Here is a 25,725-nt window from a genome sequence, read left to right on the forward strand (position 1 = left end):
GCTTGTCCTTCAAATGTGAAGTACTGTTTCTCATGTACATCTCAGAGTTATCAAATGTTTCTTAAGTATGTCTTGGTGGTAATTAATTTAATAACAAATACGTTAACCAAATATAATTAACTAAATTATCTAATGTTAAAAAAATGTTGATTCTTTTATCATGTTGTTAATATTATATTATTTTTCTATTGTACAGTATTTTATTTTTATTTTATGGCATCTAGTATCGTATGGGCAATACCATGAATCTAGTTCATGGGTGTAGTGCCCGGAAGTGCACTGGAAAGAGCATGAACATAACCTCTACACAGCAAGGTGCGCCTCAGTGCAGCTTGAACAAAGTTGAATAAAGTTATGCTTTATATATTGTTATTTGTTGTTAGAATTTTTAGGCTAATAGATGTAGAGTTCACATGACAAATGTACATCAACGTGGACATAAAGGGAAGTATTTCTGTCTGCATGTAAGAATGCAGGAAGTATAGTGGCTTTAACTTAGACCACTAATCAGTCAGTCAGTCATCAGTGTGACAGGATGGAGATGCAACCAATTTGTGTGATGATTTGTGAGTAAATGTTTTTTTTTTGTCTTTACTAACTCAAGTAGTAAGTTAAAACATTTATTTAAAAATTAAATTTTATGTATTGTGTAATGAGATTAATATGTGTTCAGGACATTGACTTTATCAAGATCACTTAGTCATATCAGCGTTTACCCATATCAGATAAGTAAAGCAGATCAGAAGAAAAAGAAGTCTTTAAAATTAGTTATTGAAGTTAAGGCTTACATGTGTATAAAATATCATCAATTATCTGCATTAATAAAGTTATCAGTTCAAGTTTTTTAAGTTTCTTTTCTGGCTAAAGTGTAACACGCAAAGTGTACCCAGATAACTCAGACACAACTCTCCACTGCAGAATGGAGGCACCAGTATATCATATACTGCTTTTCCTGAATGTATAAATGTAGTGCCAGTAGGGCACAATCCACTAATATTATTGTCTTACATGTTCAAGTTTTCAAAAGTACAGTGCAATGACACTAGTGAAACACTGGTATAAGTGCATCAGTGTAGCAAGGGATTATATAGAGAATTAATATAATATGATATAACAGAGCATCCTGGAATTGATGGAGCTGGAAAGCTTCATTGTATTAATAGTAAAGGTCTTTGACATTGTTCCTCTCAAATGGAACCCTGTACAGCAGATCCATTTTTAGTTATTGAAACAAAATGCAGCAGAGTGGTGTATGATATGTGATAATTTGCTCTAATAGTTGATTTAGACAGATGGTTTTGTTTGCCAAAACTATATGGACAGATTCATTGATAAATAGACACATATTCCACACCAGGAGGTTGTTTGCTGTGTCTACACTTTTAAAATACTGTACCATCAAATACTTGTAAAATACTTGTAACATCAAACCTTTATTGTGAGTGTGTTTATAGATTTCTACCTTTTTCCTCACTAAAAAGCAGTCTAAATGTGTAACTATATTCGATTCCAAATGATGTGTAACAACTACACAGGTACAGTCTAGTCTAGAATAGAATGCTCAAGATTTAACTGTTATTTTTGGTGCCTTTTTAAATAAAGGTTTTGATGCTTTGAACAAGCATTCAGTTTTTTATGTTACTAAGAGTTGACTTGGCAACAATAATTTACATTGAAATAATGCAAAGTAAAACTATAGTAGTTTTATGTAACCTTATTATATGCTGTGTGTTTATTCAAATAAACTGGATTAAACATGTATGGTTAAATTTATTGTAATTATCATAATCTTGGAATTGCTTTGACTAATCAAATCTAGTTTGTATTTGTACACAGTACAGAGTGTAGCATCTTAACTCCTCATGGACAAAGGCAGACAGTCTGTGTTTGTGTGTGTGTGTGCATAGGTGCATGTGAGTGTGCATGCATGTTTGTGTGTGTGCCTGCATGTGTGTTTGTGCATGTGTGTGTGCATCCGTGCAGGTGTGCATGCATGTGTGTGTTTGTGCATGTGTGTGTGTGTGTGTGTGTGTACATGTGCTTTGAGCAGTTGTGGTTTGTCTTTGTTAGTTCTTCCTGGAAACAAAAATGCCTTAATGAAACTGTCTCAGCATTACCTCAGTCTCAATTCCAAAGTGCGATTTTTGTGACTATTATGGGCTGTGTAGCAAAGAAAGAACCTTACTAGCCTATTCAACTGCCTGTTAATGGTAAATGTTTGGACATGTGGACATGGTCAAGAAATTCTGCCAAGTTCAAGCATCAGAATGAGGAAGAAAGTTAATTTAAGTAACATTAAATGTGGCATGGTTGTTGGTGCCAGACAGTATTTTAATGGTGTGGTGGATTTCTGAAATTGCTGATCTATGCTCTGGAGTTTACAGAGAAAGATCTAAAAAAGGTTCTTTGGGTGAAAATGTCTTGTTGATGCTAAAGGTCACAGGAGAATGGCCAGAAATGGGACGGGGTGATAGGTGGGCAACAGTAACTGAAATACCATCTCTTTACATCCAAGTGCCACACCAAGTGTCGGTTCTGTCAGCTAAGAACAGCAAACCGAGGCTACAAATCACAATATTTAAAATAGGACAATAGAAGATTGAAAAAAATGTTGCCAGGTTTGTTGAGTCCTGATTTCTGCTGCAACATTTGAATGTTAGGGTCAGAATTTGGCATAAACAACATGAAAGCATGGAATCATCCTACCTTGTATCAACAGTTCAGGGTGGTGGTGGTGTAGTAGGGATGGTGGAGTAATGGTGTGGTGGATTTTTTTTTTGGCACACTGGGCTCCTTAAGTTAAGTACCAATTAAGTATCATTTAAATGCCACAGACTACCTGAGCATCATAGCTGACTATGTCCATCTCTTTATGACCATAGGAAACTGTAACTGGTTTCTTCAACGTGACAATGAGGTCACTGTACTCATATGGCCTCTACAGTCACCAGATCTAAACAGTGCACCTTTAGGATGTGATGGAATGGGAGATTTGCATCATGGATGGATGTGCAGCCGACAAATCTGCAGCAACTTTGTCATGCTATCATAAGACCAAAATATCTAGGGAAGCATTAAGGCAGTTCTGCAGGCAAAATGGGATCCAACCCAAAACTATAGCAAGGTGCACCTAATGAAGTGCCCAGTGAGTGTATTCTTGCACATATTCATATTAAAGATCTTTGACTTGTACGCTTTTCCTCTCAACTAGAACCTTGTAGAGCTTCTGCAACTTCAGTTGGTGTTAACTCAAGACACGGCACAGAGTCAATATACTAACAATATATGTAATGAAATTTTGTATAATCTGATGTTAGGATTTTTTTTCCAATTAAATGTAAAAATGTTGTTCTTGATTTGAGTGTCTAAGCAATGTGCAGAGTTTTGCAGTATTGTGATGTAGAATTGCAACAACAGAAAAAGTATAATATAGAATATAGAAAAAGGTATTAAGTAGAAAAAATGCATAAACATTTAATGCCTTTTTTGACTGATAATTCACTTTCAGTGAACTTTCACCTTTTGTGAGTAACATACTTTTTTTTTTACTTCTTCTTCTTCTTCTTCTTCTTCTTATTCTTATTGTTATTATTATTATTATTATTATTATTAACACAATGGGATGTTTGACAGGACATTTCTGGAAGCAAAAAGGATACCCTTTTGCTTATTTGGCAGAGTAGGATTTAGTCTATTTTAGATTATATGTGTAAAGTCTATGGATTAGCAGCTGAAAGTCTGCCTTAACAAGACTTGAGGTAGTACAATCAAATGCACTGCATATATGGAGTGGTAATTTTAGGACCATGGCCATTCCTGCTGTATGCATGCAAATAGGAGAGAAACATTTTATTGTGTGAAATATTCAGCTTGCTTTAAGCATAAACTGAGAGAGAGAACCAGTGTTTGCCCTGCTTACATGAATGTAAAAGAAAACTGAAAAGAAAGGGGTGCTATATTGGACAGTTTTTTTTTAAAGTGTCAATGATTTCCTATTATTAGATATTGCCCCTTCTAAAAGCTCAAGTCACTTTGTTATTTTTATAGATATGGATTGTAATTTACATCAGGATATTCATGATGGAAATGCTGACATTTCAAAAAATCTTCTAATTATTTTCATACATTTTGTTGCTCTTCTGATTTACAGATGACTTTGTAGATCTTGTGCCAGGTAAACTGTGGATTGTATGTCTGTGGTTTAAATCTAAAACCTGTAGAAGATTAATTGATGGACTCTGTATTTACAGCAGATATAAAAGCCATTTTAGGAGGAAATGAAGCACTAAAAAGTTAATTACAACCTCTGGTACTTAGATCCTACACTAAATAAACAAGCAAACAACTAATGCAAGGTCAGATGTTCTGGTCATGATTTCTTATGCCCAGTTCATAAATGGATAACTGGCAATAAAACAATACAGATGATTACAAAATAATCTTTAAACAAGAGAAAGTTTCAGGGTCAGTTATGCCAGAAGCTTGTTAAGAAGTACGCTAACAGAGGGAATTGTGGAATTATGCAAGAGTGGGAAATAACTGTTTTATTTGTGCAATACTCTTTCCTTTTCCCTATTCCCCTTGCAATATATGTCAATTCAGTCACGACTCACATGCTGTACCTACCTATTATTGCAATTTACCTGTTTACAGTTTTTTCTCTCTTCCCTTCACCTTTTTCTAAGTTATTCTAATTTCCCCTGTTTAATTTATTACTCTTTTGAAACAACAGAATGCAACTTTAAGTAAGACAAAGCACTTTCCCTCCGGGATTAATAAAGGTCTTTAAATCTTGAAAGAGGGAATGAAGGTAGACATCTTTTCTTCATACAATTTTTAGTTAAGATGAAAAGCATTTAATTAAGGAGCAGATTTCAACAAGGCAGCATAGCGGTGTAGTGGTTAACACTGAGGCCTTGAACTTTCAAGGTCGGGATTTGATTGACACCTTGAGTCTGTGTAGTTTCATATTCTCAACTTCCTGGTGGCCTTCCTCCCACATATCAAAGACAAGCAATGTAGGCAGATAGTAGTGTGTGTGTGTGTGTGTGTGTGTCCTGTAATGGATTGGCACCCCGTCCAGCATGATCCCTACCTTGTGCCCTAAGTGACCTTGGATAGTCTCTACAGTAGGCCTCCCTGTATAGCAGTGTTGTCAAAATGGATCCAGAAAGAGCCATGTGGGTGCAGGCTTTCATTCCAACCAACCAGACGCTACACCTGACAGTCCAGTGAAAGCCTGGCTTCTGTTTGATTGGAATGAAAGCCTGCACCCACACAGCCCTTTCCATATCCAGTTTAACACCCCTGCAGTACAGGATAGTGATATAGAGAATGAGTGAGTGAATTATCAAGTTAATTGGTTAAAATACATAGTGGGCTAATGACAAACATTTCCTTGCTTAAAACACTAAAGGCAGTTGCCCTGAGTGAATGGTAACAACAGCTATTTTTATAAATCATTTATGGCTTAAAAATGCAAACTTGTGTTCTTTCACTTCACTGAAAGGTTTCGAGCAGTGTTTAAGATGTAAAACCTGAGCATAGCATCAAAACAGGAACACTGGAATTGTGAAACAGAAAGTTCCCGACTGCACCACCATACCTCGAGTGCCACTAATATTTAAATATTAGATGAAACGTTCCACCGTGGCGCAGGGGTTAGCAAGGTTGCCCTACTCCTCCAGGGTTCAAATTTAGAATTTCTATATTCTAATTTTTTTTTTAACTGGCCATGTATTTTTACACGCAAGTGGTTATGCACTTGTGCCACACAGTGGGTTGGCACCCCATCCAGGATGTCTTCTTCCCTGTGCCATGACTTCCCTTTGTTGGCCCCGTGACTCTACACAGGTTACTCTGTATGTGGGAAATGGAAATAGGGGAACTTGATGAAACAGGTTTAATTTAGATTTCAAGTAATATCTACTTTCTCGAGTCTATATATTCGGGTCCTGACATCATCGTTACTCAGTAGTTGTTTATCTCCAGAAAAAAACACCTCTTGTAGGTTTACAGATGTATCTTTAAAGATGTGTTCGTCTAAAATACAGATAGTCCTGGGATTTGGTTTTAAACGAACCATGCACATGTAGTCTAAAGAGTTTTATATAATTGTATATGTCATGCGATTATCCCCTAAAAATATATTAAATAATGCATTTTAAAAAATATATATATTTTTTTCTCATTTCACTAATCACATGTAGTTTGTAGTTAGTAAATGTTTGTAAGATCAAATAAAAAAATTACACACTGTAACATTTTATTTCTATATTGCCTTGCAAAAAAACAGGCTCACATGTATATTGACAAAAGTATGTGTATGTGCGGTTGTGTGTGTGCACACATGCTTTTAGCAGTTGTGGTTAGTCTATACTGGCCTTTCATGAAACTATCTAAGCATTACCTCAGACTCACTGAGGCTCCTGACTCAAACCCAAAGTGCTGTTGTTGTAACTGTTGTGGATACGTATATCTAATAATGGAAACTTCAACACACATTTGTAAGTCAGTCTTGATAAGTGATTCTGCCAAACGCCTAAATGTAAATGATTATTATAGTCTGTGCAGCACATAATGAACCTGAATATCAAAGATGCAGTTACACTAAGCATCATCTCATTCTCTCTCAAACACACAAACACATACACACATTTTATTAACCTACTTCACAGACCTGGCAGCATGTGTTGTTTTGAGGTGGGAGGAAACCAGGCAACCCAAGTAAAAAAGCTCCTCACAGACAATGATCAAGCTCAGGATTGAACAGGGGATAATGGAGCTGCGAAGGTGAAAATGCTACCTCAGTGCTATTTAAAGAGACACTGCTATGCATTTTAACATGCTGTAATACAATAATTTCACAGAAGTGTAAGGTATCTGTGTAGAATACGGCTGCTAATCTTTATTAATTACAAATTTTAATGTTAAATTGAACTTTCTGAAAACTCACAAATGTGTAAACTGTCAGTGTTAATTCAAACTCTCTGTTCCTCTTCTCTTTTTAGTGTTTTTTTCACTTATCCCAGTCAGACAAGCTCAAGGTGACTTATACTGCAGCCTCCATATTTTATTTCATATGCTGTGTAGATGTTGGATGTTATTTAGTGGAAAAGATTGTGTTTGCAGATTGTCCTGCAGAAAGTAAGATATTTTTCACTGACACTGTGAGTGTTTGACTTTTCCTGCAGAGTTTAAACCAGTTCTGTCTGTGCAGCCGAATTCAACACAGATATTCAGCGGTGAGACGGTTACATTCATGTGTTCTATATTTGGAGATAGTGAACATTACCACTGGGTCAAAGATGACGTTACTGTTCACAGCTCTGCTGAAAACTCCTACACTATAAAAGTAGATCAGAGTCACAAATACAAATGTCAGGTGAGTAAGGATGGAGGACAAGTGGCATGGAGTAATGAAGTGACTCTCTCAGTGATAGGTACATGTCTGATCTTACACCCCTGTAACATGCACTAATACACATCATCTTTACAAAACACACTAATTAAATAACAGATGGTTGGAGAAGGGTGTGTGTGACTGATTTAATGTATTTGGTGTAACTGTACAGAGAGACCAAAAGCCGTTCTGACTCTGCAGCTTGATGGACAGATATTCAGTGGAGAGGAAGTCACTTTCACATGTGAAATACCAGGACATGCAGACACTGAGTGGACGTACAGCTGGTATAAAGATGGTGTCCAACTTTCCTCCTACAGTGTGAACAGGAAATATTCATTCAGTGCTGTAGAGTCTTCCAGCTGTAAATACACCTGCAGTGGACGGAGAAAAAACGACTCTCAGACCTCAGAGACCAGCAACACTGTTACACTCACTGTGTCAGGTGTGTGTGTGTGCGCGTGTGTGTGTGGCATTCTCTTTCTCCCACAAATGTTTGTTAACTCCATCATGCCTATGTGCAGTGTGGATTAATGTCATAATTACTTATATTAATTAATCGTTGATTAATTATGTAATACAGTTTTTCCCCAATATAAAATATTGAACAAAATTATAAAAATTATTTAATAAATTATGTGTATTTACATACAATTAGTGTTTTTGTTCAATTTTGAACAATTAATTAAATTGATTATTTCTAAAGTATAGTCATATCCTCCTGAGACCCGAAAGAAAAAAAAAGTTTTCATATTTACATTTTTTTAACATAACATAAGCCTGTGAGATGTCAGAAACATGTCTCACAGTTTTTTTTTTTTTAACTGTTATTTATTTATTATTTATAACATGTCCCTTGTAATGGACACTGGGTCTTGCTTTGTCGAAAGAAGTACAATAAATTTTAGTTCTGTTTAGTAATACTGTATATAATATAGTTATATAATTATAATATAATATAATAAGTAATAAAGTTGAAAGCAACAATAAGCGGGCCCTAGCACACTGCGCCATCACCACCCGGGCAAAGCTATGTCACTCAATGTGATGTCACTGAACGTGATGTCACTCAGTATGATGTTCAACAGAAGGTTCTTAACCACTTTTTGGTGTATGTTTAAGGAATCAGCACAGCTGACCAGTTCGGATCCAACTGTTTGTGGCAGCCAGATCAAAGCAACAACATAGGATGGTGTGGACAGTCGATTTCCTTGTGCAGCTTGACAGCGGATAGAGGCTGATCATGTGGTCCACTCCCCCCCATGTTTTTATTAAACTCTGTTACAACAGATCTAAAAAAGATGAAGACTCCTTTAAGCGATCTGGCACTTTGATAGAGGTGAAATACCGGTGTAGGTATAGGTGGGATCCTCCTGGTAGTGACCCTGCCATGCAAACAACAGCATTTCTTCCAATCCCCACCTGCTTGTCTTGAAATGTGTTTTGACTCCTGTAGACTTAAAAAATTAAGCACCAAACCACTGGGACTGGCAAACACAAAGGCCCTGCAACCTGTGAGGTTTGGTTTTCCAGGCTAACATTGGCGCACAGGACACTGACCTGTAAAAAGAATCATTTGCTCATTTTTGCCACCTTTGAGGGATCTTGATCAATTGAGGCAGCCTTGTTAACTGTTGGTTTCTGTTTAAAAGAGACCTGACCTTCCAAAGAGCATCCTCTTTTTTTCTCGTCATCCAGGATGGCAAGGTCATTTGATGGATCTGTCCCTGATTATTTCATTGGCAGTAATGGTCTTTCTGTAATGGCATTGTCTTTCCTGCCCAATACATATAAAGCTTAGTGTATTTGAGGGCAAGGGTTGAAAATGGGATAAAGCAAGTTCCACTGCCCCCTACAAAGGACATGGAGTAAAATGTGTATTTTGAAAACCTTAAAATTAGCATGCCCTTATAAAATTGTAATATAATGTAGTTAAAATCTTCACAAGTAAAAAACAATACCATAAGAAAAAATAACTACATGCTATATTAAAAAATTTAATTACTTAAACCTCATACTGCCATAGAATGCGCTTGCTACAATCGCCGGCAATTTAGAAAGACAGAACATGTGATCTGTTGGCCACACCCCCACTTGTGTGACATTAATAGAAAGCCCAATATGTATTCTTTACGGTACAGTACATTAGGAAACAAACACATTGCATGCATGGTGTTTTAAATAAAGACCACAGTATCATGTCCCCTACAGAGAAGAAAAAGGAATTGCTGGATCTCAGGAGGTTATTATAAGATATGAAATGTCTGTGTAATAAAGTGGAATAAACTGTAACTGCTTGAAAATTTAGTTATGTAAAGAAAACAAACTTTGATCTCATCATCATTTCATATCAACAGCAAAACTCAAACCGACTGTAAGTGTGATGTCTCAGAGCTCCATCTACACTGGAGACAGAGTTACTCTGAGCTGTAGTCTGCAGTCTACTGGATGGACTTTTCTCTGGTACAAAGATCAGCATCTTCTATCCCAAGTAGCTAAAGACACCAACACACTCCATGATACAGTCTCTAATGCAGGAGTAACAATGTATCAGTGTAAAGCACGCAGAGGAAACTACGACTCAGAGCTCAGTGATCCAGTTACAGTTACAGTCAGAGGTACGTCATGATCTTTACATAACACACAGATTAAATATCACACTGTCAGAGAAGGGTGTGTGTGACTGATGTGATGTATTTGGTGTAACTGTACAGAGAGACCAAAAGCCGTTCTGACTCTGCAGCCTGATGGACAGATATTCAGTGGACAGGAAGTCACTTTCACATGTGAAATACCAGGACATGCAGACACTGAGTGGACGTACGACTGGTATAAAGATGGTGTCCAACTTTCCCCCTACAGTGTGAGCAGGAAATATTCATTCAGTGTTGTAGAGTCTTCCAGCGATAAATACACCTGCAGCGGACGGAGAAAAGACGACTCTCGGTCCTCAGAGACCAGCAACGCTGTTACACTCACTGTGTCAGGTGTGTGTGTGTGTGTGTGTGTGTGTGTGTGTGTGTGTGTGTGTGTGTGTTGGCTTGTGGTATTCTCTTCCTCCCACAAATGTTTATTAAATCCATCATCACATCACTGCATGCAATGCAGATTATATTTATGAGATTGCTTTAACCCCCTGGCCTCTACATATACACAACAGTGTTTTATTTTACTAATTTTATTAATACTTAATGGTGCAATGCAATTATAATTGTCCCCAATTTATAATATTGAACACAGTTATGAAATTACTTAATAAAAAGTGTGTATTTATACAAAGTACAGCTGAGTGTGTGATCATCAGGAAGAGAATAATCGTTATAAGAGACATAATCTATCATTCGTGTTAGTCAGACTGGTATTTAAGTAATATCAGACTTGAGGTCATGCTGCTCAGCTAGTTATCATGTCAGCTGTGATGTGGTTGTACGACTAAATGTATAGTCAGAATGCCTGTAGGTTTTTCAGTTGTGATAATATTCAGCACAACAGCACGACCTTGATTGTAATATTGCTTTTATACAGCAGTTCCACAAAAACAATTTACAAATAACAGATAATCATTTATTTGTTTATTTAACCAGATATTTTGCTCTGCCAACACATATCTTTCCAAGAACAGTGGAAGTACTGTAACTAACCGAGACTGGCTTGGAAAATATTTCTTTAAAGTCTTAAATTTATACCGGTACTATATGTAGCCCAATGGCGGGGGGGGGGGGGGGGGGGGGTAGGGGGGAGTGGGGGGACATTAAGGTATTAAACAGTCTGTGCTATCTCATACATTTCTCTTTATACTTCCACCTACAGTATGCTGTTTTAGAATATCAGCCTTATTGTCTTCTGGGTTCTGCAGTTAAATCCCATATAGCATTTAATGGAAAGCTGGTGCACTAGAGTGTACAATCACTTGTTCAAAGAACAAAGTAGTGCCCTTGGTTATGGGTTACAAAAGGATTTGGGATTCAGCCTTCTGTTAGAAGTTAGATTTCTAGCTCGTCAGGGAATTCAGAATGACTTAAAAGCAATTATTAAGTATAATTTTTTTAAATAACATACAGTTACCACATGTATTTTCTTGCTAAAATGCATCTGTGACTGTTTTCAATGTGCATTTTAGTATGTAACTGCCATTTAGTGACAGACAGTGCTGAAACACTCTGTACAGAATATTCAATTATAATAAATATATAAATGTACAGTGTATTTCCTTCTCTTTGTACAGAACTCCCAAAACCTGTGGTGTCCATAGATCCAGATAAATGGGTGTACAGAGGAGAGAATGTCACTCTCAGATGTGATATACAGGATGAAGAGATATCTTACTGGAACTACAGCTGGAATAAAGATGGTTCTGGTGTCAGTAGTGAACAGGAGTACAGAATCAGTAGTGCTGAAATGACACACACAGGTAAATACACCTGTAGAGGAAGAGAGAGAGGAGGCTCACACTCCTCACACACCAGTGATGCTGTTACACTGACTGTATCAGGTGAGTGTCATCATCTCTTCAGTACTCATTAACCTCAGAATCGCCTCAGCAGTCAGTACTGATGTACAAAACCTAGAGATAAAGTGATAAAGTTGTGGTGATCAGTTTATATGTGAAAATTATAATGAAGTGAAAAATATATTTTTTCCCCTAATTAGCTTGAAGAAAATTCAAATCTTTTTTCGGATTAGTCTCACTAACAAGTGGTTTTCTTTTGAAATTCCAGCAATTTTAAATATCCTTCCTTTTTTGGGGTGGGAAAATTTTTGTTCTGGCCAATAATTTGACTCTCCTGCAGTAGTGATTTTTATTGTATAATAAATAATTAATAAATAAATATTTAATAAATAAATAAGGTATAATAAACTTTTAGTGTATAGTGTAATTTAACAGCTCTTCATGAATATTTTTTCTTCACCATCTATCTAGATACATATATATATATATATATATATATATATATATATATATATATAAATAGTTTACTGATTCTATGCAGCACATGAACACTGAATATCCTGAACTATATTTTAAAACCAACTGCAGAAAAAACAAAACCTGTGATCACATCAAGTCGTAAAGGAGACGTCCTGACAGGAAACTCAGTGACTCTGACCTGTACACTGAATGTGCAGTCTGCTGGATGGAAGTTTTACTGGATCACACCCACACAGAGCACTGAGACTGAAACTGCAGCAAACTACTACTCCTACTACTTCTCCTCCTACTCCTACTACTACTCCCATCACTACATCACACCAGTTAGTGTCTCTGATGGAGGTCAGTACAGGTGCAGAGCTGGAAGAGGAAACCCAGTCTACTACACACACTACAGTGATGCACTCTGGGTAAATGTTACTGGTGAGTAAATATGACTATTTCCTAACAGACTTTAGATTTTATCACACACATATACAGTATGCTGCTGTACAGTATCACTGATCAATTATTGCAGCAAGTTTAATATTAGAATGCTGGAAATGTGTTTGTAATTGGTATATTAATAATAAAATTATGTTCCTTCAGAGAGTCCTAAAGCTGTGGTGACCATAAAGCCTGAAAATCATGTGTTCAGAGGAGAGAGAGTGACTCTCAGGTGTAAAATACAGGGAGGAGGAAGCACTGAGTGGACATACAGATGGTATAAGAATGATTACACACAAAACCCATACCGCTTATTACAGAACTTCAGCCTCAGCTCAGTTAGAAATGATAACGGGGGTAAATACACCTGCAGAGGGAGGAGAAGCAGTGACTCTCAGAGCTCAGAGATCAGTGATGCTCTTACACTCATTGTATCAGGTGTGTGTGTGAGTTTGTTTTATCTTGTCAATAATTATATGTAACAAAATTACCACTATTTAAATTTATTTATTTATTTGTTATTCATCAGACCCAGCAGAGACAGTAGTGAGTGTGTCTCCACTGAGCTGGCTGACTGAAGGAGACTCAGTGACTCTAAGCTGTGAGGTTAAACACTCCTCTACAGGCTGGACATTCAGCTGGTACACAGATGTTCCCTACAGAGACAGTCAGGGTTCCCTCAGGTACAGGACAGCGCTCCTCTCAGACAGCAGCAGAGGATCTGGAGGCTCCTACACTCTCAGTCCTGTTACTCTGAATCACACAGGAGTTTATATGTGCAGAGCAGAGAGAGGAGAACCAGTCTTTCACACACACTACAGTGAACCACAGCCACTGTGGATCACTGGTGAGGAAATACTTCAACAACAATGTTTACAGTATATGGAGTCTTGCAAATGTGTATGCATGTTTAAATCTCAAATGGATAAATCGAACATTTAAGTTAAATATTATTTACTAAATATCTCTGCTAATATGTTGTGTAAGTAATATTTACATTTCAACTACATAGAGATGAATGTGTAAAACAGCTGAATGAGCATCTGAAAAAAATATTTTTATCCTTTTTTAATGTTTACACATTTATTTAAACTTTACATTGACAGAAAATCTTAATACATTACAATTCTCTGAATAAGATCTGAACAATGATGTGTATGTTTCAGCTGAATCTCCTCCAGTGTCTCTGATCATCAGTCCCAGCAGAACTCAACACTTTACTGCTGACTCTCTCTCACTGAGCTGTGAGGACCAGAGAGACTCTACTGGATGGACAGTGAGAGGATACACACACAGTAAGACACTGTACAATTGTCCATCAGTTTCAGGATCTACATGTAACATCAGCTCCCTCTCTACATCACACACTGGAGTTTACTGGTGTCAGTCTGAATCTGGAGGACGCAGTAATTCTCTCAACATCACAGTGCACAGTGAGACTTTAATGTTTTAATGAGTAATATATGTACAAAACACAAAATATATATTACAAAAAATATTGTTGAAAAGAATGTATGATATTTCTGCATAATGCTGTTTTTAGGGTGACAGATTTAAAGTTGGTTTAAAACAGAGACAAACTTCCCTTAGCTCGTGTGTGTAATGACTGATTAACATAATATCATACACAGAGCAGAACAAGCGTTACAATGTACGTAGTTCTCACAGTAAACACCAACAGTACTGGGAGTGAACTAACATCAGTAGACTGTACTGAAACATTACCATGAAAACAGACAGCAAGCCGAAATGTCTAGTCAATACTCGCACTTGCATTATTTCCAGCTAGGCTTGCAGCAGTATACTTTTTACATGGTAAACTGTGGTATGAAAACTGATGGTTATCATACCATGAACACTTGATTATTGCTAGTATTAAAGCATCTCTTTACCTCCTTGACTTCAGACTCAGTGGCACCACAGATACACATTCAGCAGAGAGAATAGCAGAGAGACTTGAGACTGAGATTACAAATCTTCATCCCTTGAAAAATAAATAAAAATCAGAAGCGTGAGATTACTTTTAAAAATGTGGATGGAAAGTGACTGCCAAAGGTGGAAACACATAAAAAATGTTTATCCCGTCCTCGATAACAGCATCGCTTCCTGCAGATCAATGGGATGTTTGCCTTTCATAATTTAATCCTTAATGAAAAAACATGCGAATGATTAGAATGCACTATCAAAATAATTTTCCACATCCCTGTTGTCTGTCCGTTTGTTAACATGTGACTACAGATGTTGCACATACTGTAAAGGAAGGTTGCAAACTTTGTATATTTTTTTTCCTAAGCAATTGTCAAGTACTTCAAGAATCGATAATCAATTAATCATTATTAAAAAAATATATATGGTAGTCTGATGTACATTTTCTTTTCAGCTCATGTTTATTTAAACAGTTCCACCTACAAAATCCAATGTTTCCCATACACTGATTTACTCATTTGTGGTGGTTCATCATAATATCAACAATGACCAGTACATTTTAAAGGTGCATTAATTGATTATAATAATGAACTGGGGATCTCTCCTCTTAGTTTGCTAGCTGTCTGATCTGTGTGTGTTGGCAAAAGACATGTCCTCTGCACAAGCCCTCGCCCTGTAAATGGAAATAAACATTCTATTCTACCCGAAAGGCTAAATGTTGTCCAGCCAATCAGCACTTGGGGGAGTACAGCACAGGACATGGAGAGGGGAGGGGGAAGTGAGAGAATACCCAGCAAATCATGAAATTACGTTTTGAGCTTCAGTCCCCACTGATTGTAAAGACTGAGAAATGGCTGAGAAACAGCTAAAGAGAAGGAAATTAGAGTGGCAAAAATAAGGAAAAAGTTATTAGATTAGTAGGAGAGACATTTCAATGATGGAAAGACCTCTGTTTCAGCTTCACATGTAATTTTAACTTTGTTTTTTTTCACATATTCCATAAGTTTGTAATATTTTTTCACTTCTTGTACAAAAATATCTGCATCTAGCAGTCACAAACTCAAAAAAGTGACCAGTAACTAGAAACTAGCAATACTGAATTGCACTCCACCTCAAGCCTTACCGCACAGAGCTGCATTTCTCTTGGCATGAAACAAGGCTAGCCCATCTACTTGAATGGTGGCATACCATTGTTAAACCATGTCTCAGTGACAACAAAGATGCCAAACAAAACAAAGACACAACAGTACCTAGGCTCTCACTCTCTAAACCCTGACCAAGTGCACGATTTGGTGTGTGGAACATGGGACCCTACATAGCGCTCTAGCTTTCCATTTAACACTATTTGGGATCTAGCCTCAAGCCTGAAACTTATATTCTAAGGCAGAATAAGTGTAATAAGTAAATCTTGTATGTTTTCCAGAACTGACCAACACCTGCATGGTCCATTCTCCACACATTTTGACTACATAGTCCCAGTTAGAATTTAAAACTCTTTCACCTCTGTTAATTACTCTAACTGTAGCCCGCTAAATGTCAGTTGCAAGCTCTTCCAGCCACAGTGAGTTTGTTCTCTAGTCAAACAAATCATAATCTGTCGATAATAAATGTGAAACTGTGGCATAAAACCAATATCTCACTCAAGATCAAGCTGTTGTGTTGAATATCAGCATGGCTGTGTAATATCAATATCTTCAGCACTTGGGTTGCATCCCTGTGCCTACCATCCCATCACAGCCATGCTGGCACAAAAAAGCACTACCCTAGCATGGTATTTTTTAATTTAATAATTGTTAAAGCATTAACACTTCATTCACTAAGAACTATAGACATTTTGACAAATATAACTAAAAAATAAGCTACATGCTACAATACCAGCTACATTATTTACAATAAACAGATTGCAAATGCTTTTCTCAGAATGTACACACGTTCACCCTACACCCCAGCAACCATAAACAGTTATCATAAAAAGACATGTACAAAGTTGACATGGTGACTTGGTTGAAATGCTTTCAACTCTTTAACGCTTTTTCTAATATCAACCACTTATAGAACATTCCATTTAACACACTTAGTGTTTTCCCTGTCATCTTTCTCTTTCCTACAGGTGGTGATGTGATCCTGGAGAGTCCTGTCCATCCTGTAACTGAGGGAAATCCTCTGACTTTACACTGTTTATATCACAACACAAAGATCTCAGACTCTGGTGCTGATTTCTATAAAGATGATTCAGTTCTCCAGAAGCAGACTACAGGAGAGATGACCATCAGTAGTGTCTCAAAGTCAGATGAAGGTTTCTACCACTGTACACACCCAGAGAGAGGAGAGTCACCGAAAAGCTGGGTTTCTGTCAGAGGTGAGAATTTCATTCCTATTGTAACAACATCATTAAACATATGCACCATTACTACTACTATTATTATTATTATTATTATTATTATTATTATTATTACACATACCATTGATGTAGCATGTAACACCTAACACTTCAACTGTCTGTACACATAAAAAAGAAAAGGCTAGCAGTAAGGGCAAGCAAAAATTATCAGCACAGAAAATATACTGTACACTACGGTTGAAGGCCTGGGGTGGATTATGGCACTAGATGTTCTGCCAATTCTTGTTGGTCTGGACTTAGAAACTACTAGTAATGACTGACTACAAGAGAGTAAGTAGATTGTTAGGGCAAAGTCATGCATTGCTTCATGTGTGTGATGTAAGAGTTTATTTGTTTGACTGTCTGTGAGATTAGTAACCAGTATTGATGTTATAACACATGAGCAAATATCTTCTCAAACCTATTGTAGATTTTTAGGCGTTTTCCCTAAAATGAGATGGGGAGAAAATGACATGAATATAAACGTGAAATAATGAAATCATTAAGCAGGATTTCAGCATTTTTTAAAATAATTAAGAGCCATGCAAAGCTTATTTATAATTATATAGCTTATTATAAATGTGGTTAAATGTAATTGCTGTGATTAACCTACAGTAATACAGAGTTGATATTTATGTGTGGTCAAAAATGATAGCTAAATGTTAAACATTGGTTTCATGATAATGCCATCACTAACAACGACAAATATTTGGAATTTTAAACAACAGAGTTTTTGTTTCAACAAGTTCAAATTTCTAATCAGAGTATAATGTATGAAGTTTCAATCCTGTATGTACACAGTTAATGGTGTGAGAAGAAGAGCTGTGGTCTACCTCATACTGAGCTTAAATCAGTAATTAAAGTATTATCTGCTACAGATGTTTACAGATATTTTGGAATCATCTGGGCAAGTGAATGCATATATACCTGTAGTAAAAAGGAGGGGGCAAATAAATATCCAATAGTAGAGCAAAATACAAAGGAAACATGAACCAAGGCAGAAATACAGAGAGATAAAAATCACCATAATCAGCTGAACAGTGCAAATTATTAGTGACTCTTGGAAATCTGATTAAAAGAGTGATTCCTGGTAAACACTCTTAAAATATATTGAATTGGAAGACTAGACATTGGCCTATTATGTTGTGCATTAGTGACAAGATGTAAATTACTGTAAACTGTAGTGACAGCAGCTTTGTCATTTTTCTTTTTTCAGTCTTAGGTTCTGGATTCATTGTTGTTAAAGTAGCTGTGGGACTGAGTTTGGCCTTGGTGTTTATTATCATTTTACTGATTCTGCTGTGGAGGCACAAATCCAACAAAGGTCTGATATATCTATACCAAATATCTTCTATATTTCTGATATATTAAGCAAATTGTCTATAATTTAACAAGTATGTTTTAAAGTTTAATATTTAAAAAATGGTTTGTTATACTGTACATCTACAGTGGAACCTTGGATTTATAGTAACCCTGTTCACGAGTGTTCTGCAAGACGAGCAAAAATGATTAATAAATTTTTACCTGAAAAACACGCAAGTCTAACTGTTCAACTAACTGGAATCACTGCTGAAACCACTTTATGACTACAGAGTATCATGTAGCACGCATGCGCTTCTTGTTTTAATGCCGAGTGTCACGTGATCACAACTGAGCCAACGTTTGAGCTGAAGAATTGTAGGTAATCGTCTTCCCTGCTCGGTCTTAGTGCGCGTCTCTTACTAGTATAATCATCCATGCATGCCTGTACTGTTTACTATAACACTGGGACCATGTGTGTGAGTAAAACAGATTTTATTTTGTGTCTGTATGGGTGTGTGTACAGTGTGCATGTACTGTTTATTATATTGCGTGTAAAGCAAAAGAAAGTCTCATTAGAGAGGTTAAAGATCAATTTTCTCTCTCTGTATCAGCCTGCTCTTTGTGTCTGTGTGCGCACATCATTGGACACCATGCCACAGACACACACACACACACACACACCACCTTCTTTCGCCTTCACACACACACTCTTTTTTTCTGCTCTACACAGAAACACTGCTCTGTCGCGATTCTTTTCAAAGTAAAGTGCAGGTTAATTTGTTTTCATTTTAACTTTACAGCAGTGATTCCAGTTAGTTGAACAGTTAGTGTGTCGCTTAATCCAGTGTCATTAGGAAGATTTCTTGTTTATTTTCCTAATAAAAGAGTGTTTCCGTTGTGTGCGCGCAAAAGAGTGAAGGAAGGGTAACTGTGTAAGAGGCACACACACAAACAATTGGGTTTAAATGTTTCTTTATAGGACAAACGACAGCAAAGAAATTAATTCCTAACTCAGCTGATTTAGATTTAGTGACTACCACAAAACTATTAAAGACAAAAAAATAATATGATTCTTTTATTCAAATTAGTGATTCTCCTAAAACAGTACCAACAACTTAGACAAACACCATATCCATACTGTATTACACATCCATGTCTCGATTTCAAGACTTAAACACTTAAGTCTTTTAAGTATATAAATAGCAGTCTTTTAAACAGCTCCATGATTCATGAGGTAATCAATTTATTAATTATCTTAAGCACATTTTGGCTGCCATTAAAAAAAAAAAAAAGCAAAACTGTGACTTTTTATGGTATGATTGTGTCTACTTTAAAGAATTCAAAAATATGAAAGTTTTTTGTACTCTTAGTTTTGTTTTCCATATAATTCTAGATGTTATTAAATAAATTACATAAAATTTCAGTATAATTCTACAATATGGGAAAGAAATACAAAAAAAAAGACTTGAACAAGTAGGTGTGTTAGACTGGTACTTTATATTGATTAAAACATAAATATAAGTAAATGGGTCATTTCTGTCTTTTCCTATAGGAAAGAACAGCAGTCAGACACCAGACCAGAACCCGGGTCAGTCAGGAGCTGATGACTCCCAGTCTGGATACACACCACTTCAGACCGGTCAGACATTGTGTCACATAATAAATGTTTTCCTTATATATACAGTAATTTAATGCATGTGTTTTTTCTTACTTATATGCTATGGAACTCCAAAGTGTTTAAAATTAAATAAATAAATAGGACATGATGAAATAAATCACTCTATGAATAAATAAGACACATATGTAATATGAGAATGATATTGTGAAATAATGGAACATATTTAAAAAAAAAAGCTTATTTTTGTGAAATATATTGCTCTCTGATATATAAATTTACTTATTATTATGAAATAATATTTCATGGTCATTATTTTTCCCAATAACAAAGATTATTGCAGAGGCATTTCATTTAATTCATGCTGTTTTTATTTCAAAATGTAATTTTTTCAAAGTCAGTTTTTATTCGAAAATACAGTTTTTCACAATGGCCTATTTATTTCATAATGCGACTTTTTAGCAGAATGAGTCGTTCTGTCAATCAAGAGCGATAGGGCGGAGCCAGCTGTGTGATTGGTTGCTCCTTTATTTAGACGTAAGTAATAGCGCATGAAGTTTTGAGTTACTGTAGGTCTAATAATGCAATACATATTCTATGCAGTAGGTGGCAGTACAGTGTCTACTGGTAAATTATCTATCGCTATCTGATTTGCTAAAATGAGCAGAATTGACTGAAGTTCACACCGGTCCGCCATCTTCCATGAGTTTTGACTTAGCACACAACTTACTAGTATAAAAATATAACTCAATACAGAAATAAATGCTTTTTAAGTATATTATTTAAAGTGAACATACACGACCGTTCAAAAGTTTGGGATCACTTTCTAACTCCATGATGGTTTCTGATTTTTATTTCTTTCTACATTGTAACTGAATGCTAAAGGCGTCCAAAAAATGCATTAATCTTCTTTAAACAGTTAATGGTGAGATGTGTCTGCTACTTACGCTCTGTAAAGACTTCATAACGCCTCTAATCTGAGGTGCTGTTAATTAGTCATTTTTCAGGCTGATAACTCTAAAAGAACTTCTCGTCTGCGGCAGAGGTAGGTTTTGGTCTCGCCCTCCTGGGATGGCCTTCATGAGAGCCAGTTTCATTATGGTGCTTGACGGATTTTGCAAATGCACTTGACAATACTGTTCTTGCAAGAACTATTACAGAAAGGCTGACCTCTGTGTCTTAAAATAACAACTAACTGTTGTTTTTCGTTGTTATGTAATTACCTAATTCCATATGTTATTTTATAGTTTTGAAATCCCCAGTATTGTTGTAGAATGTAGAAAATAAATCACTAAACAAAAACAAAGAAATTTGCAAGTGACCCCAAACTTATGAACGGTAGTGTATATTGGGTCATATTTGTAAAACAAAGGAAAGAACATTAAGACAAACAACATATAAAACTATAAAGACAATATCTTTTTGGGATCATCTTGATGCAGTCAGTGTAAGATACACCACTTATCAGTGTAAGCTGCAAATGCAGCAGGTGAGTGATGATGAACCAGTGCCTGCTGATGATGACCAACACCTCTCCCCTTCTATACCAGAGTAAAAATGATGCCAATCAAACTGAACAGGTAATCTGGAATAAAATCAGTAGCAGCATCAGCTCATGCTAGTAATTATTATTGTAGTCAATATTATTTCAAAATAATATTTTCACAGCCTTATTTTGAATTAATATTATCTACACTAATAATAAAAATGAGTAACTAGTTTACTAGCCCGAGCTAATGCTGCCTCTATTTTATTCCAGTTTATCTGTTCAGTTGATTTTCACTTGGCTCGGGTACAGAAGGGGAGAGGTGCTGGTCATCATCATCACTGACCCTGAGGCTGCTGGATCCAGACTCTCTGTCCCTGACCGTAATGTTAGAGCTGTCAGAGCCTGTGGAACTGTAATTTCCCCTCACACCAAAGGCAGAATCTGTTAATTTGAAGAATTTCACAGAATCTGCTTTTAAAGCTTTTTCTTCTTGTTGCATAAATTTTCAGCTCCACCTTTTCTTTTTTTTTTTTTCAATTTCCATCTATGGCAATTATTCATCCTTTGCTGTATCGAGAAATTATCCATATCTCTCCCTCTGTAAATTAAAAGTGAAAGGGGGCATACCACACGTCCTGTGGTGAAGCACAGACAGGAGGACAAAACACGGGAAAGAACACACCTACTACGCGTGGAGCTGAGACGGGAGACACACACTAGAGAGAGGCGGAGGCACACACTAGAGAGAGGCGGGAGACAGGAGAGAGAGACTGGAGACAGGAGAGACGGGAGAAAGGAGAGACGGAAGACAGGAGAGACGAGAAGAGACTAGAGACAGGAGAGATGAGAAGAGACGAGAGACAGGAGAAAGGGACTAGAGACAGGAGAGACGAGAAGAGACGAGAGACAAAGAGAGGGACAGGACTAGGGCTAAAGACATGGCAATCAGCTAGGCATGGCTTTTAGCTAAACATGGTTAAGCAGTACTTAACCATGGCATTTAGCTACACATTCACCAAGCATGTCTTTAGCCCCAACATGCACTACAGGTAAGCCTAATAAGCCTAGACTTACCTAATAGCTCAACACACACTAGGGAATTGGGGCACAGAAACAAAGAGACACAGGATACCCAGTGGCTAGGCTAGAGGACACTCAAAGGCTAGGCTCACTGGGACACTAGGGAGGCAGGAAACACAGAATAGCTAAACACACAAGAAACAGGAGGACAAAACCACAATACTCACATACACAGATGACACAACTGAATCGGCTCCACACACACACAGAAACAGAACATATACAGAAAACAATGGCAAATTGAGAGCCCAAGTCAACACAACTTAATAAAATATAAACTAAACAAAGAACAAAACAAAATGCCCAGTTTCCCAGACTAAACAGCTATTTAAAGTTAGATTAATGGCTACCTCGGCTCAGGTGTGCACTCGCATCACCTGACCGAGGTGCCTTCTGGGAAACTGAGTCATCCAACAAAAACTACAACTAAACAACAGCGACCTCTAGTGGTGGTTCCTTACAGTAACCCACCCCAAACCGCTCCGGAGCGCTATCGGTGGTCCCTGGGCACTCCCCTGGTGTCCCGAGTCCTTTCACCCGACCCTGACAGGCTAGTTCCCTTAGTCGACTGTGTGGCGGAGGCAGCACCGGATCATTGTTGTAGGCCGGGCGGAGGGGGCAGCACTGTATTGCTCTGAAGAGTAGAGCCCCTGAAGACAGTGCCGAGTTGTCCCCCAATCCAGGCGGCCGATGCAGTACTGGGTTTTCCTCCGCCGTGCAGCTTTGGGTTCTCCACATGGAAGCCGGGTGGTGGACGCAGTGCTGGATCCTTTCCGTAGATCAGTCGGCTGAGGCAGCACCAGATCGCTGTCGTAGGCCGGGCGAATGGGTCAGCACTGTATTGCTCTGAAGAGTAGAGCCCCTGAAGACAGTGCCGAGTTGTCCCCAATCCGGGCGGCCGATGCAGTACTGTTTGTGCCCTAAACCCTGGCCGGTGGATTCAGCACTGGGATGTCGCTCTGAAGGAACAGAGCCTTGAATAAGGGCTACTGGACGAGGTGGGGGGAAAAGGTGGGGCCTCCACTTAAGACTCGCTGGTGATGCTGCAGACAAAACATATACAGAAAACAATGCCAATTTGAGAGCCCAAGTCAACACAACTTAAATCAAAATATAAACTAAACAAAACAAAATGCCCACACAAATGACAGTGGTTGAAACCAATAATGCTCGACCCAGTTTCCCAGACTAAACAGCTATTTATAGTTAGATTAATAGCTACCTCGGCTCAGGTGTGCACTCGCATCACCTGACCAAGATGCCTTCTGGGAAACTGAGTCAGCCAACAAAAACTACAACTAAACAACAGCGACCTCTAGTGGTGGTTCCTTACACATTATTTCACAATATCATTCTCATATTACATAGATGTGTCTTATTTATTCATAGAGTGATTTATTTCATGTCCTATTTATTTATTTAATTTTGAACACTTTGGAGTTCCATAATAAGCAAATGTAAAGAATGTTTGTTTCATTGGAATGGATTTTTATTCAATGGAAACACTTTTTTTGTTTATTCTTTATTTTTACTTTCTTCTATAGGAACTGTAAACATTTATGCAACTGTGGAGAATACAGGTAAAAGTCTCTTTACGTAATATAAAATATTTCCACTTACACTATGAGGTCTGAATATCAAATTAACACCACAGAGTAAATCTAGTAAATCTCCTTTAGTGACTAACAATTGCACTGTGTGATTAGGTGAGACTGCAGCTGAACACAGTGGGGCCGTTTACGCACAGGTCATGAAGAAAAATGAGCTGCACAGGAATAAAGGTGGAATATTTAAAAACTGCAACCTAACTTTTTTATTTAAAAAAAGAATACAGTCTAGAGTACATTTGATTACATACTCACCTGACATGCAAGAATAATATGTTACAAGTGAATATAAGTTTGATCTCACTTTAGGCCAGCCAGTTTAACTACGTGCTTCAGAAAGAAAGAAACCTGTTTACATACAGTAATACTGGGCACAAACACCCAACTGCTGGTGTATAGTTATTGATTAGTGTTGGTTAGTTCATCTGGCAGTGGCAGCGTTGTTGATGTGATGGTATACAGTATCTGTGCGTGGGTGTGTGTGTGTGTAAAGCTAAAGTTGTGTTTCACTGTTATGGTAGGCAAAGATGCTGGAGCCAGTGATGTGACTTACACTGAGCTTGAACTCAAGCCTCAAAAAAAAGCAAGAAGAAACCAAGGTAAAAATAAATAAATAAATAAATAAATAATAATAATAATAATAATAATAATAATAATTTACTTATTATTAATAATAATATTTATGTTTCTTGTTTACACCTAGTGATGGCCAGTGCTGGATCTGAAACTGTTTACTCAGAGCTAAAGTAGAACTCTCAGGTAAGGCAAAGTTTTATTTTCAAATCGAGAGGTCCTTTAGGTTTTAGGTGTTAACCATACAGTATGTGTGAACCTAAAATATTGTAAAATATGTTAATTTAAATAAACATATTGATGTTACATTTGTAAATTGTTTACAGTTTGGAAGATTAATGAGAAAAAAACTGCACACTGTTAGTTATATTTTTGGTATTTATCACATTATTGCAGATATAATTTCTACTAAACTAGTTTAAGCAACAATATGATTTTACAAGTTTTAGCTCAACACTCAAACATCTTTCAGGTTGATTGTAAACGAACTTTACCTGCGATCACACAGTTTCAACATGGCTCAATGCTCATTCATTTAATTAATTCTCATATACAGAAGCTGTAAACACAGTATATATTATTTACATTTACATTTACATTTAGGCATTTGGCAGACGCTCTTATCCAGAGCGACTTACATTTTTTTTTATCTCATTACACATCTGAGCAGTTGAGGGTTAAGGGCCTTGCTCAAGGGCCCAACCGTGGCAACTTGGTGGTTGTGGGGTTTGAACCTGGAATCTTCCGAACCGTAGTCCAATGCCTTAACCACTGAGCTACCCCTGGCCCTATTATTATTATTATTAATCGTATTAATATGCATTGTACAATAAATATTAAAGTAGATTTAGTAAATTCACAACAATTAAAATTTAATATCAAATTCAAATTTTATTTGTTACATACACAGTCATACACAGTACGATATGCAGTGAAATGCTTAGACGACTGCCCGTGACATTAAAAAAAAGACTATTTATAGGGAATATATAAGA

General features: G+C 37.0%; 1 protein-coding gene across 1 annotated transcript; it reads left to right on the top strand.

Moving 5' to 3' along the window:
- Positions 1–535: 535 nt before the first annotated feature.
- On the top strand, positions 536–24,947 carry LOC128529781 (Fc receptor-like protein 5). The gene is made up of 17 exons (XM_053503302.1): positions 536–566; positions 7,011–7,046; positions 7,194–7,442; positions 7,575–7,847; positions 9,760–10,020; positions 11,628–11,813; positions 12,441–12,755; positions 12,921–13,196; positions 13,288–13,605; positions 13,925–14,191; positions 16,795–17,043; positions 18,281–18,388; positions 19,919–20,005; positions 24,095–24,136; positions 24,257–24,331; positions 24,679–24,756; positions 24,861–24,947. The coding sequence occupies exons 1-17, from the start codon at positions 536–538 to the stop codon at positions 24,905–24,907; spliced, it is 2,898 nt and encodes a 965-aa protein (XP_053359277.1). The 3' UTR covers positions 24,908–24,947.
- The last annotated feature ends 778 nt before the right edge of the window (positions 24,948–25,725 follow it).

This window comes from Clarias gariepinus, chromosome 1 (genome assembly GCF_024256425.1).
Source record: "Clarias gariepinus isolate MV-2021 ecotype Netherlands chromosome 1, CGAR_prim_01v2, whole genome shotgun sequence".
NCBI classification, from domain to species: domain Eukaryota; kingdom Metazoa; phylum Chordata; class Actinopteri; order Siluriformes; family Clariidae; genus Clarias; species Clarias gariepinus.

What these genes read in the sequence shown, in the direction of transcription:
- LOC128529781 (XM_053503302.1), top strand. Translation starts at nt 536, where the DNA reads ATGGAGATGCAACCAATTTGTGTGATGATTT. An exon ending in TGTGGAGAATACAGGTAAAA is followed by an intron (nt 24,137 to 24,256) that starts GTCTCTTTACGT and finishes CTGTGTGATTAG; the next exon opens with GTGAGACTGCAGCTGAACAC. An exon ending in AAAAGCAAGAAGAAACCAAG is followed by an intron (nt 24,757 to 24,860) that starts GTAAAAATAAAT and finishes GTTTACACCTAG; the next exon opens with TGATGGCCAGTGCTGGATCT.